We start from the raw sequence: 19,582 nt of genomic DNA on the forward strand, positions 1-19,582 counted from the left end.
CTGTGGCATCAGATGACTTGCTTATGGAGGCCATGAAAACTGTCTTGTAGGTATGTTTTATAGCTGTGAGTTTGTGTTTTTTTCTTTTTTTTACAGTCTTGAATTTTAAGTGACAATTATATGGTGGAAAAGAAACAATCTTTCAGGTTCAGTTTGCTAATGACCTAGGGAAGAAGTAAAATCTTCTCTGTAACTAACAGTTCACTAGCTAGAAGCAGCATGTGTGTGGTACTTAAGAGAGTTTAATTGGTTAGGAATCTGTAGGATAAAAAACCTGTCCACATCTGCTCTTTCCCCATGGCATACGGCACTCATGGTAAGGTGGATTAATCTGTAAGGGGCTTAAATATATAGTCTGGTGAATTCTGCCCTGAGCGGGGAGTTGGAAAAGGTGGTGCTAAGTCCTTTTTAGTCAGTCCTGTATAATGTGACATCAAATTTTTGTTGCAAAATAATTTGGTTTATTACACAAATGTATTGCTGATAGTCTATTACCGTAACTTTTAGTGCTTGACAAATCCGGTGTTTTAGATAAAGAATAAATATATGCAAAAAGGACTATGTTTAGGAAGAATACAAGAGTTTGTTTTCTTCCGAATATTTGCATGATGCCTCTTTAGATTCCTGAGATTAGTTTCTTTGCGAATTTCTTGGTTTCTTTATGTTGCCCATAGTGTTTAAAGGCAAAACACAGGACATGGTGGAAGCAGCATGCTCTTTGGTCATTGTTCGAAGATTCTGTTTGCTACCAATGTGCTGTAGTTTCTCTCTCTTTAATGAAACCACTGTATTGTGATTCTTGTCACAATAGCTGTTGTCTTGATCAAGTACCACAACAAATAAATACATACTACTGCTTAATTGTTTGATTCAGTGTGGCCTGAAAGCTTTACCACCAATCAGCTGTCCAGTTTGTATCCTAGCTTTTTAGTTGATCCACAACAAAATTGATTTTCTTTAGCCTCAAATAATCTGTGCAAATGGTGTGAAATTAAAGCTTAAGCTGTATTGATGGTGAGTGTCTTGATTAAACTTTCACAGTATGAAAAAATACTTCCTGTTAATTAACAAAAGATTGATATATATAAGTTATATGAAATCTTAAGCGTTTTTATATTTTGAAGCATGACATGACTAAAAAGATATTTTGGAAAGAAATTATCAGTGAATAGTAATTAAAATAGTAGCAATTAAAGTAACTGTTTTTTTCTGTCTAGATCTAGTCATCTAGTTTTAGCTGACATGATGATTTAGTTGTTACTGAGGTTTACAATATAGTATTGATGTGTACAGGAGTCTTTGAAATGTATGAGATTCTGGTACTGGTACAAAAAACCTACTTACTGTAAGATCAGCGTGGGATTCCATTAAGCTCTCCCAGTAAGCACCCACACACCTCTTGAGTCAAATATTTAAAGACTTAAAAAAAGCAACAAATAACAAAGATAAACTATGCTAATTAAAGAAATTAGTTTCTTTTAGAAGAGTTCAGAGTTCAGCTCTTTCCAGAAATTTAGCTGAATGGCATGCTAAATTGTATCATTGTCACAAATGCAATTAATTTGATTGCTCACAGGCCATTAATTCTTGGCTCACATGCAGTTGTGACCTCTGCCACCTTCTGCTGGTAAACACTCACGCACCTAGGAGTAAGAATTTTAAAAAAGCATTTGAAAAGTCCACCCACTTGGAGAGGAACAACTTATTAAAAAGTCTATGGCAAAATGTTCCAGGCAATGTGCAAACTACTCATTTGTGAAAGAACTGCTTCCCTGTCTGGTGATAAGTGGCCACACAGAAGTTGCATTGCTTCAGAGATAGGCTAGAATTGTGCTCTAGGCTTGCTGGTTTGCCTGCATGAAATCTGAGACACCAACACATGCCAGTATCCTGCAAAAATAATGCCAACCATATCCATAATTCTTTCTTTTTTTAATTAAGGGTTTGATCTTTGTGCTTATTAATAGCAGTAACAGCTTGACAGGGTTTTTTCCAGTCCTATAGGACTCCAGTGTTTCTGGGAACCTTAAAAATAACTCTGTGGGAGCCTTTGGGCATCTGTTTGTCTAAGACTGATAGAAATATGTGACATGTTCAGGTTATTAAATGAGAAAGCTGTGTGATAGTGTGGCTGTAACTCTGTGTCCTGGGAGGGAAACAATTATTGTGAGAAGACATGCTTTTTTGATTATGCCTGTAAATGCCGAGCTGATTCCATGTTAAGCGGAGGGAGTTCACTATTGCTACTTTTTGGAGGATTTGGGGTTAAAAGAGTTGGACAGCAAGGAGCATTACATCATTGCTGTAGCCATAATGCAGTGACAAAAGGTGAATTTACCCTTCATGAATTTTTGGCAATATTTGGTCCCTGTTAGCTTGAGAGTATTTAGCTATTAAGTTGAACTGCGTACCAATCATGTGGGACATTTGGGGAGTGGCATCAAGTCACAGCTGACGTATGGTGTCCTCATAAGGCAAGAGATGTTTAGGGATGGTTTGCCATTGCCTGCCTCCACCTCAAAACACTGGTATCCCTTGGAGGTCAGTCATTGAAATAAAAGCCAGGCCAGCCCTATTTTGGTTCTGAGATTTGACAAAATCAGGCTAGTCTGGGCTATCTAGATCAGGGCATGGGACATTTAGGTGCAGTGCTATATGAACTGGAGGCTGCAAAATGTAAAATATGAATTAAACTTCTTTTTAAAATTAGTGGTATATATTTAAAAACATTAATGTTTCATGCATTTACAATACAATACATGATGGAGCACATAGTTGTACAACCGAGATCTTAGTGAGTCAGGCAGATTAAAATACATGTCATGGGATATCTTGTCTAGACTCAGTGAGATAAGCAGCCTATAAACAAATCAATTCACGGAAGTTGTGAACACCGTGTCACAGCTATATTAAACCTATTTTGTCTAACAAGCTTTATCTTGCATATTTAAAATTAATTACGTATATAAGAATCTTTTCTTTCCCCAGTCATCTGCTACTTGACAAGCCCTGTCATACAAAACTTGCCCAGTTGAAGATTCCAATTAAATACCTAATTCTCTATTCCTAAAGTTGAAAGAGAGCTTCCAGGAATCAGAGAAGTAAGCATGTTTAGCATTCCACCTCTCAGCTTTAACAACTCAGTTAATTTAGGTAACCAACTCCCATACTTTACTTATCCAAGCCTAAATTGTATTGCTTTCCCCCCAGTTCTTAGCTAATAGCACTTGGTGGCCATCAGTAATCAAGAACTGTACTACTTTGTTTATATAGAGTCATATATTCCATTCTCAGTATAGTTTGGAGTTGTTAACCTGGAAAACTTCATGATCTGTTGTGAAAAAAAGAAATTCTCTTGCAATGTTCAAAGAATTTGTAAACCTTGTGCTCTCTTTATAGCACTTGTCAATTAATTCACTGTTATTTGAGTGTTATTTCCATTTTTTTCTTCATGTTTGCAAAGGAGCAAGTGCCCTCTGTTGGCTTACTGTAGCATAGAAGAGATATTTAAAGCAGTGTTTATGGTCCAGCATTCTTGCAACATTTACTGCTGTTTTCTCCATTGTCATTGCAGTGGTTTTTACATTTCTTTATTTGCTGGGATTATGTAGCTGAATTAGTACAATTGAAAACAACGCTGTGTATGAAGTCTTGATTAGAGGAGGAATCTTAAAACATGCTTTTGAATTATTTACTTACCTTAAATAAGTATATTATATTTCCTGTCATGTAAGAAGATCATAGTCTGACGAAGGGTGCTTGCACTCGAAGCACACGCCTTGAATAAATCTTTGTTGGTCTTAAAGGTGCTACTAGACTCTGATTTTATTATCTTAAATAAGTTACCTTGTTTCCTAACCTATATTTTATTTATTTGAATAGTTGAATGCCCATCTTTCTATTTTAAAATACTGAGTTAAAAATAGAAAACAGTTGCTAAAAAGTTAAAACGCAGAAGAGCCGTGATTTAATAAAGGTCTCCTAGCCTTAGAATGATGATAAAGGGTCTCTAAATGATAAATGGTCTCCAGATTAGACTTGCTGTTTGGATTTTTCTGTGTGTGTGTCCCCCTCCCCTATACTGAAAAATCCTACAGCATAAATTGGATTGTTTCCATCTGAATGTCCTATTATGATCCCTAAAATGAATGTAGTTTGTCTCCAAGTTTACTTTTGGTGTGCCATGTCTGGAATGTAGAAGCATAAGGATGGTATTTGGGTAGCTGCTTCCTTAATTATTAAACTAGGTTTTATACTGACAAACTGATCATGTCGGGAGGCTATCAAAATGTTTAAGATTAGTCCATACTAGGTAAAAAGTTGAATTTGGTAGCCATGAGCTCAAGACACCCCAAGGACTTGAAGAGTTTGAAAACACGGCACATGATCCTGGCCTTGTCATCTCAAAAAACAGGGTATGCTATAACTGATAGACGTGCAGGAGTATGGAATTTAGCCCCTCACATACATTAACAATCTTTGAGTTATGAAAAAACTTGGATTTTCGCAAGTGGCAATAATGTATCTCTGCTTGTAGGGTATGATGATGATGATATCTGTTCAGTTGTGTCCAACTGATTGTGTGATTGCTGCTGGTGGAACAGATCTGAGTAGTTCCACTGGAATGGTATCTCTGCCAGGAGCCTTATTATTTGGGAGCTGTTTCATAGCCCAGATAACTTCTTCCAGTATAGGTGGTTCCAATTCATGTCAGGTGTTTTTGGCTGGTGACTGAGGCACTTTGGTGATTGCATATAATTCTTCTGCATATTGTTGCCATCAATCCTTGATCAGTCAAGTCTTTTCCATTCTTGTCTTTGATGGTCACTTTATGAGCAGTGCAGGTGTTCCGGACTTGTTTCACCTGAACAAAGAGGCTTCTGGTGTAGCCTCTAGTACGTTCCTCTTCCAGTCGCTTGCATCATTGCCTCCAAAACGCTTCCTTATCTTGTCTGGCAGCACGCTGAAAATCTGCATTTAGCCTCTTGAATTCATCTCTCTTGCCAGCAGATTTTCTGTGCTTCATTTTTCAGCAAGTTTGATGGTGTCAGATGTTAACCATTTGCATCTTCTTTCTGGCTTTTTGTATGGTATATGTTCTAAAGCAGCTTCTATGACATTAGACTGAAATTCTTGCCACAATTCCTCAGGTAGCTTCTCAGTAGTATCAAGCAGTTCAAATTTGTTCTTCACTTCTATGGCATATGCTGGCGGAATCTTGGTGATACCTTGTAGGGTATATAATTACTCAAAGAAAGTCCAGAAAAAAGAAAGTCCACATCAGATTGTCAATAAACCTATTAACTGTAAAGGAGGTTTTGTCACTTCTGTCAAATGCTTGTTGCATGGCTCGCTAGAATTAAGTGTTTTTCTGTGCAGGAATTCAAAAGGGTTTCTTGATCTTTGTTTTCCAGATTTATTCTAGTCGTGAACTCGAAGAAACGCTAAATAAAATCAGGGAAATCTTGTCAGATGACAAACATGACTGGGATCAACGAGCCAATGCGGTATATATTTTTAGTACTAATGTGCTTTACATATGTAATTAAATGAACTTTTTAGTAGCTGTATGCTAGATTGGTGTGGAATTAGAAATGCAGTTATATCTATTAATCTCTCTTCCTCCCTTAGCTTAAGAAGGTCCGGTCACTGCTTGTTGCTGGAGCAGCACAGTATGACTGCTTTTTTCAGCATTTACGGTTGTTGGATGGAGCATTTAAATTATCAGCTAAAGACCTCCGATCACAAGTTGTTAGAGAAGCATGCATTACTGTAGCGTAAGTACATGTTAACCTAAAACACTTAAGTGTCGTTTGCCAGTGCTATATATATTGGACATTGAGAGCAGAAAATTAACAGTCGTCCCTAATTTACTTAATTCTTTGCAATTGTATTAGTAATATTTGAAATTCATGGCCACTGTAGAGTCCCAAGCCCAGCTATAGCAAATTTCTTTTGTTATATAGGTAGTATGGCAGCTCTCTTGTCTTTGCAGATCCGTGGTTTCCTACTGTTGCAAATCCCTTATTAAAGATTCAGTGATAAAGATATTTAATAACATACATGAATAGTGCCCCAGAAAGATATTCATGTGTGCAATATTAATATGCATTAGACAGTTTAAAGTAGAATTATATCAGTAGACCAGACAACAATAATAGCTAGGGTTTCAGGCTCCCCACTATTTCTAATTTCCTCTGTTCAAATTGATGGGCTGCTACTCAAATAATGTAGGCATAGAAGGTAATGAGGACTTATTTACCTTCTTGTTTTAATCGTTTGATATATTCACATCAGACTCTGTTTTATTTTTTCAGCTCTTTTAATTAAAGCATTTTGTAACAAAGGCTAATGCCTCAGAGGTCTGCAACTAATGTGCCAGACATAATGGCCATCAAAGTTGTTCAGATTATGAGGTGTAAATAAGAACTAGGCCCTTCCTATATGGGTTACTGGCCCCCTGCAATTACAGTCTTTCTGAAGTTTTTCACAGATGCGCTCTTCCTCATTGTATCGCCTCATTTGTCATTCACTAGAGCTTGGTCTTCCTCACGTTTCTGTTCTAGCTGGGATAAAAGTTGTTAAATTTGGAATCGCCTTGCTAATCTGGAATCATTACTTGATCCTTTTCATTTAATTATAACTGATTTGTTGTTGTTGTTGCTTATACTTATTCAAGGTCATTGATGCAAAATTAAAACTCCCCATTTACAAAGCTAGTTTTCAAAGCCAGCTTGATGTAATGGTTAGGAGCACTGACTTCTGGCAAGCTGGGTTTGAGTTCCCGCTCCTCCACATGCAGCCAGCTCATCACAGCCCTGCTAGTGCTGTTCTTACAGAGCAGTGCTGTCAGGGTTCTCTCAGCCTCACCTCACAGGATTTCTGTTGTGATAAGAGGAAAGGGAAGGTGATTGTAAGCTGCTTTGAGACTCCTGGTGGAGAAAAGTGGCATATAAGAACCAACTCTTCTTCTCCTCCTCCTGCCAAATGGAATTTGTATATTTGTCCAGGAGAAGATTTTAAAAGAGACTGTGGTTTGATAACTACTGATGCTAAACATATATACTCTGCTCTACATTATAACATCATAATTTATGGATGCTTTCACTCTCCAGTCTTTTATTTTCGGATAGTTCCTAGACTTAGACTTGAATAGATATAAAGGCAATGTAATGCTTTTTATTCAGCAGAAATGATGGGGCAATTTAACAATATTATTTCATAAAACCATGCATGTAGTTTTTGTTCTCACCTACTGGATTGCAATATGTCATATTTATTTTTATAACTACCATTTAAAAAATGTCCTGTGAGAAATATTACTCCCTGGGTTGACCCTTGTCAACCGTTCCCAATTTTCAGAAAGTGAAAATTTTATTTTCCTGCACACTAAAAAATTGCATGGTGAAAGATGCTTTATTTTGATATGTAATTTTTGTACATCTGACAAATCCAGGGAAAATATTCGACCCTTCTTCTAAAATTGAGTTATCTTAATCAAGAGCTACATGCAGTTGGCTACAGATGATTAAATGGGACAAATAATAGCCCATTTTGATCCTTTTTGTATTTTATTCCAAGTAAATATGTTTGGTTCAGAGATGTATAATGCTGCCTTCAGTTTGATGGCTGATGATGTTCCTGCTGTAGAAAGTGTCATTCACTGTGTTAAATATGGTCGTTTCACATACAACTGGAGTGTGAAAATTCTTTTGACTACCTCAGAATATCTGGATTCTGCATTTTTACATGTTGGGGAGCAAACAAGCTGATTATTTTCCAAAGTGCTATATGATCTCCAAGATCTTCTGACTATCTGCTATTTGAAAATGAATAATAGACTTCATTGTGTAACTTGTGAACTTCATGGATCGAGCAAAATAGTGTTGATGTGTTTGTGTTAAATGTTTGAAAAGTCCAAATTAAATAATAGTATATTGAAAAGTTTGTTAGAGTAGCTGTTTTATGCTGAATAATTAGATTAACTGAGTAATTATTTATTTATTTATTTATTTATCATCATATATTTATATAAATCAGATAAAGCCCTTTTGGGCTGATGAAATATATCTTATAACCGGTGTTATTTAATGCTTTGCAGCCATCTTTCAACTGTTCTCGGAAACAAGTTTGATCATGGCGCAGAAGCCATTGTGCCTACTCTGTTTAATCTGGTCCCTAATAGCGCCAAAGTCATGGCTACTTCTGGGTGTGCCGCCATTAGATTTATTATTCGTGTAAGTCTGCTTCCATTTTACTTTTATTAAAATATGTTTATTAGCTTGCAGGCATGTTGGCTTGTGCATTTCTGTGTGACCAAAACCATATTTTAATGCCCTTTATGGTGGTAGTAGAAGGCCCGGGCCAAGGTAATGCAAAGGAAGTGAAGTGCCAAACTGACTGCATGCAGTTCCACCATCGTGTTTCTTCCTTAGCTTCTGTTTTTTAGAGAAAACTTGTTTTAGAGAAAACTTGTTTAGAAATAGCATCACAACATGAAGAAATAATAGAACACGAAGAAACAACATGAAGAAAATAATAACCAATAATTGTTGGTTAGGGGTCCAAGCGCAAAAGTGCAGTCTGGTGCAGAGTGTATCTTCTCTTACTCAATTGATTTCAGTGGAGTAACTGGAGTAACACTATAAGATTACACTGTAAATCATGAGAATGTATTTCAGGGGTTTGAAGGCGGGAGAGAAGGGTCTATAAAAGGTCTTTGAATATTTTGTAGAGAATTCATTGCTATATGGTTGCACTGAAAGGCTGCAGGAAAATGTGGTGAGAGATGTAGAAGAGTCAAACTTTAAAAAGGGAAGAGATTGAAGATCTTTGACTAAGAGCTAGGTGCATGCCTAGACTTGCCCCAGTCTTTCTCCTCCCCCCATTCCTCATTCCCCTCTTTATTTTACTTGCATAGCAGCAAACAGGTTGCATAAATAGTGAAATTTGCCAGCATCTGGAGATTCAGGATGGAGGCAGGAGAGAAGGTAGCAGACCAACTGGGATTTATTAACTGTGGTCTGTTGTACATGTCTGGTAAACTAACCTGGGTTTATTCAACAAACTGGTTTAGGTAAACCACAAGTTTTTTTGTGACCCATGAATGTAGTTCAGCTGTAAAAAATAATGTAAGCCAACTGTAAACAGTGAAAAACGGTACCAGATGAACATCATATGTATTGATTATTCTGCGATTTTAGAATATATATTTCTCTTTTCAGCATACTCATGTACCCAGACTCATACCTTTAATAACTAGCAACTGTACCTCAAAATCTGTTGCAGTTAGGAGGTGAGTATTTTTTGCATTTATGAATGCCAACTTTATTCACACACACACCCTTAATACAGGTTATTAGTGATTTTTTTCTTTAGGAGCTCATAGAGAAAGTTTCTCATATTACAAGTTACTACAGTTCCACTAGGGCAAAATATGGATATATGACAGTCACATTTGTAATTTTACAGCAGATCTTTGTCTGGATTTTTATTAAACTTATACTATGTACTGAACTTGGTTTTTCTCTTTTTTAGGCGTTCTTTCGAATTTTTAGATCTGTTGTTACAAGAATGGCAAACTCATTCCTTGGAAAGGTACTTATTCTTCCAGTATAGTAAAATTATCAGTAATTTACAACTTCAGTATCTGCCTTAATCTCACAAACAGCATAGCTAAGTTTTGCAACAGTTATGTTTACTGCTAGTTGCATGATCTCTTGGTGCTTTGTGTTCTGCTGTTGGTGTTTAAAATGTAACACTTGATTTGAAATAACCAAGCTGTTTCCATATGTTTTTAATGAGGTCAGCTAACTGAATTTTCATAGAAGTCTCTTCAAACACCAGAGTTTCTGCAAGATTTTATTCTAAGGAAACTATTTCAAACATTGTTTTTTCCGCCTTGATAAATTATATAGAGATTCATTCTTAGGTAAAGTTTGCATTGGGGCTTTTTATGGAGTAGGCGTCACTAGTAAAATCTGAAGAGTATATGGTCCTCTTAATTATGCTTGGGAATTCACTCCCTAGATTATCAGACTGAAGACTTAATATTAGAAAAATAAAGATTAAGGAAGTGAAATTTATTGCAAATATTTAATAATAATAGATTTTGGTTTTCTCTGATAGACATGCAGCTGTCTTGGTTGAAACTATCAAAAAGGGCATTCATGATGCTGATGCAGAAGCAAGAGTGGAGGCAAGAAAGTAAGACATAAATGCTCACTTGTGAGTCTTAAATGTTTAGTTGCCTTCTAACAGGAAAAGATAAATCATTATTCTAAGTGAGCTATTGTATTTTACTACTACTCTAGATAGGCTTGGTTCACACATTTTTAAATGAATAAATTTTTCTCAACCATTTCATCTTAGCAGTTACCTGAATAAAAAATGCTTGGAAAACCCTATAATTCTTAGTTAATGTTATTTTTGTGATTAATTTATAGGACTTACTTAGGTTTAAGGAATCATTTTCCAGGTGAAGCAGAGGTGATGTATAATAATCTTGAACCATCCTATCAAAGAAGTCTCCAGACATATTTGAAAAATTCTGGTAGCGTCACATCACTTCCACAGTCAGACAGATCATCTTCCAGCTCACAGGAAAGCCTCAAGTAAGAGTTATTTTATAAATAACCATGGAACCTGGACATCAATGCATGGGTACTTTTGGAAGGGTGTTTTTTACTTGATGAATGAAGGACTTGCCAGTATAAATTGAATGCTAGTTTGAATGCAGATGTTGTCTGTCCACACTGCATTATTTCAAATGGGATGGGATGAGCCTCTCCACCCCTTTCTTAGCATATCTAGTCACACTTAAATACTATTTTTTCCTATACATGTTTCGTTTTAGCCTGTTTATTCCATTTATATCCCACCTTTCTAATGAGGCTCAGAGGAGTTTATATCACTGTTCTCTCCTTCATTTTATCCACACAACAGCCTATGAGTTAGGTTAGGCTGAGTCTGTGACCAGTCCAGTAGTCCAGAACTCACCACTACACCACACTTGCTCTTTGGCACTGGCTGGATTAGGCATTCGCTCATTGTATGATATGCATTATAAGCCTTGATAGTGTTATGAGCCCTGTGTCCTCAATATTCACGGTTATTAATCTTCAAAGGAAAAAAAAGACATGCCTCTCATCTTTTGCATATGTGTCTTTTTTTCCTTTAAGGCAGCGGTTCTCAACCTGGGGGTTGCAACCCCCAAGGGGGGGTCGATGGAGCCTCTCACGGGGGTCGCTGCAGACCCCAGAGAACACTGGGAGAAGGGAGGAGGGTGGCAGCGGCGGCACCATGGCATTGGCCTCCTCCGCGCCTCTGTCCGGGGGAGCCTAGGGAGCAATGCCCCACCCAGCACCTGTGGCACCAGCCTTTTTCGCGCTGCCTTGGTGAGCTCCGAGGCGGTGATGCCGAGCCAAGGCGTTCTCTGGGGAACGCTGGGCAGGGCATTGCTGTAGAACGGTTGAGAACCACTGTTTTAAGGGCCCAAAATAGCTCTTGTACTGTGATTTTTGACCAACAAAACCACAGAGAGGGAAGCAGCTAAATTCTTCTTTCCTTTTCATGGCTTTTGTTAGAATCTTAGGAATGCTGGGACAATCCAGTAATGAGTTTTGCTGCATCTCACTTGATTTGAAACTCATTGTACAGGATTCAAATGGTTTATGAAACTACAGAGTTGTGCTGTGGTGAATTTTGTTTTTGGTGGGGCGTTTCTGTTGATTGTCTGTTATTTATTAATCATACTAAAAAAATTAAATTTTTTAAAAAAAGAAACTCATTGTACCTTATCTACAGGGATCTCATTGTTATTCATTGTAACTACTGTGCTATCAATTTAGCTTATTTTTGTCCTAGCTTTTCTTCAAAGAGTTCAGGGCAGCATGTGAATTTCTCCCCTTACAATTTTATCTTGTAAGGCCATTTAGTCTGGGAGTGATTGGCCCACACTTGATTTCCAGTTAGGGATCTGAGCCTAGATCTCCCTTGTCCTAGCTCAGCATCTTAACTACTAGTCTAGGCATCCGTCTGTTGGCATCATAAAATACAAGGAAAGTAGTGATGAAAGGGAGCTTTTCCTTATTAAAAGTATATGTTTGCCTTTATTTCAGCCGTCCTTTCTCTTCAAAATGGTCTACATCCAGCTCAGCAAGTATAGCTGGCAGAGGTAATTTTTTTCTTTTTCCTCCATGCAGAAACTAATCCAGACTTCCTCTTAAAAGTTCCTTGAAAAAAAAGACCATGTCAAGATTATGACCCTTTATAATTTGAGACTTAAAAGCATTTAAATACATCTTTAATAGGAAAAGGCTGCTTAGTGTTTAATTTTTCACTTTTATTCGTAGTTGCAGGGAGTACCAAGGCTGCCCCAAGCCCAGGAACGCTGCAGAGATCTCGCAGTGACATTGATGTTAATGCAGCTGCTGGTGCTAAGGCACGTCATACTGCTGGCCAGCCAGCAGGAACTGGACGATTAGCAGCAGCTGGTCTACCTCCAGGATCCTACGCTTCACTAGGTGAGGAAACTTTGTTTAAAAGTACAATATGCTGTTCACTGAAATTCTGTCTGGACAGATATGCACCAAGCGAGTATCTTTCAGTGCGTTTACAGTAATGTCACCCCCTTGGCCTGTTGTGTGAACTGAAAGACTGAATTTCTCAGAAATAAACAGGAGTATGAGAGTACTTTTAAAGGCTAACCAAGTTTTATTCCAACATAAAGATTCCATGAGCTAAAGCCTCAATCCTTCAGAAGCTTCACTGTGGTTCATAATGACCTTTTGTTAAAAACTTTGGTTTGCCTTTTTGTACAGCCCTCTGTGCTTTGACATTTAGATGAAAAATTGGTGCAAAAAGATTACTATAACATGAAAACCATTTTAATTTAGTTCCCCCCAACAGAGAGATGAACTATAGCCATCTAAGTAATAAAGCATCATTCCTCTTTTTAAAGGTCTGTCTGTCATTTCAGAATAAAGTATCCATTAGCAAAATGTTGACTTTTGTAGGAACATCTTGTTCTATATATGTTCTATACTACCTCTTTTGACCGTGACCTGTTGTGATTGTATATGATATTGTATAGTTGTGCTCCAATCAACTTTTTGTAGTTCCTACTCACTAGCTTTGCTTCTCATAGTATCATCTAGCCTTCTGGCCGATTTCTAATGAAACAGCTTAATTGTTAAAACATTATTTTCTCCTGATGATGGTGTCATTTCCAGCTTGAATAGGAGAACTTTTATTTTTCACATATGTCTGTCTTACATGAAAGATCAGTGTTTGGTGTCTTGCATAAAACTGATTTCAGAATTTCTTCTTAATTCTGAGTGTAGACATGGTTGTACAAAGAAGAAAATGGTATGAAAGTAAAAGTATCTCAAAGAAATGTATGAGAAATTGGTTCAATCTATCATCATTCTGCCTTGGGTCTTCTCCATATGTCTTTCACATGCTTGAGGCTTTAGTCTTCTGTAATCAGTTGGATTCTATACAACTGTTAATACGGCAGTGTATTCTCTGTGAAGTCTTGTGATGTTTATCCCCACAACAGTGGCTAATTAGGAATAGTTTACTCATAAGGAAAATCTCATTCACTTGAACTGTTTACTTCCTAAGAGGGTTGCTTGTAACTACATTGCTGGTCTTTCCCACTTAAAATAGCACGCTCTTGTCTTGAAATTATTGTTTCCTGGATAGGCTTCCCCTTGGCTACGACAATCTTGAAAATCCCACAATTTCCTTGTGTAGATTAAAATGGTCATGTAGCTTATCGCAAAAGTTGAAATTAAAATTAAAAAGATTATTAAGAGAGTTTTGTTGTTAAGCTGAGTTGTTGACAGATCTTAGTCCTGGGTAAATGTTTCACCCATAACTAGTTTTTGTACTTACCCTTTCTTAGCCCCAGAGACTACAGTCAGTAGTTAAATAGTACTGCTATGCAAAAGCAACTGTGCAAATCCTGGAGGCAGCCAGGCAAGAGATGAGAGACATTTGCACAAGAAGCTAATAATTTGGTGATCCAGAGGACATAAAAAACTGGCAAATGAAGCCTGTTGGAAAAATAATAGGAAATAATAGGAAAGTGCAGGTGTGTATAGGAAGAGTAGAGCTAATATGGAAGCAACCTTGGCTAGGAGGGAGCCAAATAAATAAACTGTTAGAGCAGTTTTGTGCTGAAAATAACTGTTATAAATTTTTCCCAATGTTGTATAAACAAAGCTATGACCTGATACGTAATGTAGACTGAAATATTCACAAGTCAGAGGAAATAAAATAAAAGAATTTTAATGCTTCCTGTAATACAGCCTTGTTCCTTCACTCTGGCTCCTGGAGGTCCCCCAAATGGCAACCTAGGTGGAACTATGGGTGTGCATTTGGCTAATTGAGACAAATCCCCCCCAAAAAAAATACCCAATTGCTATTTTTTTAGGTATTAATTCAGCAGAATATATTTACTTTGCTACTTTTCAGCTATCTGAAATGGCCAATATTGAAAAATCCAAGAAATATTTGGGATTTTTTGGAACCACCAAATAGTCACAGTTGGAGTGCATTTAAAGGACTTTCAGTCCCTTTAAATGTCTTCAGAGTGAACTCTCAGCTTGGAGCAGGCATTTGAAGAGACTGTGAGCTCTTTAAATGAATTTGGCATTCACTAATGCCATCCTGTTTCCTTTAAGTGTAAATGCCTTTCCCCCCACCTTTGGAAAGAATGGAAGATGGGGCACCTTCTTTGGGGGCCCATAGAATTGGAACCCTCAATCCAATCATTTTCTAACTTGGTAGGGAGTAGGTTTGGAGAGAGGCACTAGCATGTATGCTGCAAATCTCACTACAAAAGGAAAGAATACTATTAGGCAGTGCATGTAACAGTGCATTTGTCTTAAAGGTTATTTGGACAGAAATGATTGGTGACCCCAGCTGGGATAGAGTGAAATCTCTCTTGGTATCCAACTTATCTAGCAGTAATACATGTTTGCAAGGCTGCTGTATTTCTGCATCTATTCTACAGTATTTTAAAAAGATATTCATTTCTGGCCTCCTGCATGGGTCTCCCAGTGGCCTTGCATTCAGGCAGTACTTACAGCATCTAGAACTTCCACATTTTTCATTGAACCTCTATTCTGCTATCCATTTTAAAATAATTTATTTAGATGTAGTAGTCCTGGATTTAACAAACAGTTGATTCCATTTAACACTGAAGTGCAGCCTGAGGATACTTATTTCACATAACAGTAATGGTTAACATCTAGGTGTTTTACTGCTATGTGTGTGTGCACATGGTGATACTGCACATTAGTACATTAGTATGACTACTGTAACAGCAGTCCTGATGATAAACATGATGACCCTGTAAGACAGTTAAATTTGACTTCACTGACAAAGTAGGGGGGCTCTGAAGACTCTACAAGTATGTCAAAACAAATTTATTTGCAAATTGGAAAGGGCCAGAGACCAGAAAACTTCCCTGAGCTTGCTCATTGCTCTTTAGGAGCCACGGAATTTTGAAGGCGATACACCATCCATTTGTTAAAAGGGGGAGGGAGGGGGACTTGGCATTCTCAGGCTTTACGGTATAATAGAAAAGGAAGATGAGGGAAGGACTTCATGGCTCCGAATCTCCCCAATGCTAATCCTGCCCCCTAGCCACTCCAAGATGCTATAAGCTTTAAAGGACTGTAACCACTTTGAAGATGAAAGAATCCTGGCAGGGGATTAATTAGGATTGGAAAAGCACTTTGTCTGATCCTATGCTAGTGAGGCATGATGATTGTGGGTATTTTCTTAGAAGTTATATGAACTAAAGATCTTCTAAAGCAATCCTCCTCATGAGTTTATTTTTTGTTCCCCAAATCTTGGACAGCACACTCCACAATTTATGCTCCAAATGCTTCCCTGCAACCCTTGTTTTGTGGTGGTTGAGAAGATTTTGATAATGCTTGAAATGTGGCTTGCCTATTGTTACTTTTTTCTGTTTCTAGTTGTAGTTTGGGCTCCTCAGTGTTTTTGGCACTGGTCTGGATGCTAACATGTTTCACACACTAAGTAGGATTTGAAGGTGGGCAAGGAAATGGTAGCTACGAGGAGGCATTCAGATGTCTCACTGTAAAGGATCTGGTAGTCACCACTGTGAATTATAAATACATTTCCATTAGGAGTTTAGTAAAATAAATAAATAGAAACCTGGGATTATTCATTTTCATTTTTGTAACTGTAAATTCAATTCCCAGCCCACTGGTTGGGACATTGTCTGTGCCGGGCAAGGGGCAAGCAGATAGGAAATGGGCCAGGGGAGTCTCCCCCATCCTGGAAAGCCTGGCCAGATGTGTGCAGCTATGTGTGTGGTGATACAAGTCACATCATACGGGGATTATAAAGAGGTTCTAACTTTGGTGTTGCACCACAGCATGTCTCACCTTTTCATCCCTACCTATTCTGTATATGTTTCCTTTGAATTTAGTATCTTTCTTGCTATGATTCTTTGTTAGTTGCTGGTTCACAGACTGGCATAGAAGGGACCATATTGAAAAACAGTATGAAATCAATTTGTTTTGCTTCCCCCATGGAAAGACATTTCCTTACTGTTAGCTTTCGCAGGAAGGATTTTGTGCACTATTTGTGGTGTTTGTGCTTTAGGCAAGAATGTGTGTACAAAGGCCTTTGCTGCAATCCAGTATGTATGTATACAGTGAACACTGTTAGGCTAACACACTAAGTTTTCCCTGTTTCTTCGCCTGCTCTACCAACAAAGAGGATACTTCTGACAAGATGGATGGTAAGATAACTGTTTTGTCTGTCATTATATATCTATTAATCTTGTGATTTCTGTTCACGTAATCTGATGTTTGTATACTGTACTCATCCAATTCTCCATGTTTATACTCATCTAATCTGTGACTAATTCTGCATGTTTCAGCGAACACATTACACTTCACTCTCAGTTTGAATGATGACTTTCTGCTCACTTTTCTTACAGTGTTTTATGTGTTTAAATCATCTTTATGAATCTTATTTATTTCAGCACTTCACGGGTCTTTATATTCTCAGTAGCAACTATAATTTTTTAAAGTTGTTTATAAATATTTTGTCTCCTATAACCTAGTTAAACTTGCTCAGTTTGCATTTGCACTTTGCAGGCTATAATTTTAGAAAAATGAAAACATTTGCTTTTGTGTGACTTCTGAGGTTGTCCCAGGATTCCCTCCACCCTATCCGAGCAACTTGTGGCACAACTTCTGAAGTCTGTTCTTCATATTCTGAAAGTGGCTTGTCCAGCAGTGTGGAACTGCCACTAGAAACCCAAAGCTTTAAAGTTTCACTGAACTCAGTCTTGATCATTCCTTTTTGGATGGGTTTAAAAAAAAGACCCCTGTTGCCAAGATGTTCATAAAGATTCTGTCCCTTGCTTGGCTTGGCTGGTTGCATTTCTTCAATTTTTAAACCTGGACACACCACAGAATGGTGTGTAGAACAGTGAAAAAAGGATTTTTCTTCAGGCATAATCCATCTCAGATCATTTTTGGATCAGCTTTTTAATAGTTACAAAATATTCATAATTTCTACTCCTTTGTACCACTTTTTGTTCAATAGAAACTTGGATTGTTCTGTTATCTGGTCTATAAATAGGGGAGAGATCATCTTTTTTGCAACATATCACCATGTTTTCCACATTCTTTTGAAACTGTCTTGGTGTAACAGTTAAGAGTGGTGGCCTCTAATCTGGAGAACTGGGTTTGATTCCCCACTTTTCCCTGTGCAGCCAGCTGGGTGACCTTGGGCCAGTCACAGTTCTGTCAGAGCTTTCTCGGCTCTACCTACCTCACAAGATGTCTGTTGTGGGGAGAGGGAGGGGAGAATGCTGGTAAGATGCTTTGGGTAGCAATGTACAGAAAATCAGCTTCTTCTTTAAAGGTAATGTGACTTGTGGTAGTACTATTTCCATATATCATTTCCAGCTATCAATACTAAAGAGAATCTTCACTTTGTAGGTGTTCAGAATGCTACAACAATGATATCTAAATGACTTTCTCCTTTACTTACATATGAACCTCTAGCAAAAATTGGATTTTTTAATATATTACTCAATGAGAGCCTGTAATTTTACATGCATTGAACTGCCCATGTCCTGTGTATGATGGATTATATTGTTACAGTCTGGATTATATAATTACTAAATATATTTTGGTTTCAGTCCAGTAGAATATTCGGCATGCTAGATAGTAATGTAAATATTGCTCATTCATTTTCTTTATGTCTTATGATAAATGGCACATTTAATTAAGTTGGAAGTAGTATGGTGCTTGCATCTCCATTAATCTCTCCCAACCACTGTGGGCTTCTTCCTTCATAATTTGGATGATGCGAGGGGGGGAAATGGAAGCATTCTTTATCTTGCTTTTGTCAGAAGGGAGGTTATCTGTACCCAAAGCATTTGGACCCAGTCCTTTTTGCTGCTCTCCTTATGACTGTTCCTTGGCTGCTTCATCTATCTTTGCAACTTAGTAGGCTTTGCCTAATATAGTGCGCTCATAATATAATTTAATTTGGAAGTCCTAATTTAATGTTTGGGAATTGCCTCTCTTAGAGCCTCTTGTGGTGCAGAGTGGTAAGGCAATAGACATGCAGTCTGAACCTCTGCCCATGAGGCTGGGAGTTCAATCCCAGCAGCCGGCTCAAGGTTGACTCAGCCTTCCATCCTTCTGTGGTCGGTAAAATGAGTACCCAGCTTGCTGGGGGGTAAACGGTAATGACTGGGGAAGGCACTGGCAAACCACCCCATATTGATTCTGCCATGAAAACGATAGAGGGCGTTACCCCAAGGGTCAGACATGACTCAGTGCTTGCACAGGGGATACCTTTACCTTTACCTTAATTGCCTCTCTTACTGTGAGGCTAGAGTTGGTTTGGAATTTTGTTCTGGAGTTGTGTAAATTGCATTTAGATGATCTCTTTACACTTCTTAAAGTTGTCACATCCGACGTATAGATACAACATGGTTTTAATGATAATGGCTTGTGGATATGTGCAGTGCTATAGTTTACATTTGATGAGACTGGAGACAGCAATTGATTTTTTAAACTGTAACTTCAATGAAAGTACAGACTAAAGTGATGTAACTACCGTATTTGTCGGTGTATAAGACGACTGGGCGTATAAAACGACCCCCCAACATTTCCACTCAAAATATAGAGTTTGTTACATTACATTACAGTACTATGGGCCACTAAGGGCAGCTATGTCTATCCCAACTGAAGTGCACCCGGCGTATATGTAATATACCCCCCCCACTTGGAGGCATGTTTTTCAGGGGGGGAAAGTAGTCTTATATGCCAGCAAATACTGTACTTTTACAACTGTTCACTAGCGTCCTAAGGATGATTTCATGCAAAATTAGAGATGTTTTATTTGGAGTATCATTCTTTGAATATTCTCCCCTCCCCCATTTAGGAACAGCTTCTGAAGATGGTAAGAAAGATAATCTTCTGCTAGAAAGCAAATGCATCCATCTTGTATATCCATTGTCATCAGCAATAGTTTTGTACAGATTATGTAGTCATGTGGCTTTTAAGGT

The 19,582-nt window shown here is 37.8% G+C and overlaps 1 protein-coding gene across 50 annotated transcripts in view; it reads left to right on the forward strand.

Moving 5' to 3' along the window:
* The window catches only part of CLASP2 (cytoplasmic linker associated protein 2), a 135,388-nt gene that overhangs the window by 63,714 nt on the left and 52,092 nt on the right, over positions 1 to 19,582 (forward strand). For 35 of the 50 annotated variants that reach the window (XM_077303100.1, XM_077303102.1, XM_077303110.1 and 32 more), the window contains 11 exons: positions 5,415 to 5,507; positions 5,632 to 5,777; positions 8,102 to 8,237; positions 9,225 to 9,295; positions 9,538 to 9,597; positions 10,129 to 10,206; positions 10,446 to 10,613; positions 12,120 to 12,175; positions 12,354 to 12,524; positions 16,763 to 16,786; positions 19,459 to 19,476. In XM_077303100.1, the coding sequence (XP_077159215.1) occupies positions 5,415 to 5,507; positions 5,632 to 5,777; positions 8,102 to 8,237; positions 9,225 to 9,295; positions 9,538 to 9,597; positions 10,129 to 10,206; positions 10,446 to 10,613; positions 12,120 to 12,175; positions 12,354 to 12,524; positions 16,763 to 16,786; positions 19,459 to 19,476 (1,021 nt within the window). The remainder of the gene's footprint in view (positions 1 to 5,414; positions 5,508 to 5,631; positions 5,778 to 8,101; positions 8,238 to 9,224; positions 9,296 to 9,537; positions 9,598 to 10,128; positions 10,207 to 10,445; positions 10,614 to 12,119; positions 12,176 to 12,353; positions 12,525 to 16,762; positions 16,787 to 19,458; positions 19,477 to 19,582) is intronic. The other 15 variants (XM_077303106.1, XM_077303153.1, XM_077303111.1 and 12 more) reach the window with 3 other exon arrangements.

This window comes from Paroedura picta, chromosome 11 (genome assembly GCF_049243985.1).
Source record: "Paroedura picta isolate Pp20150507F chromosome 11, Ppicta_v3.0, whole genome shotgun sequence".
NCBI lineage: Eukaryota > Metazoa > Chordata > Lepidosauria > Squamata > Gekkonidae > Paroedura > Paroedura picta.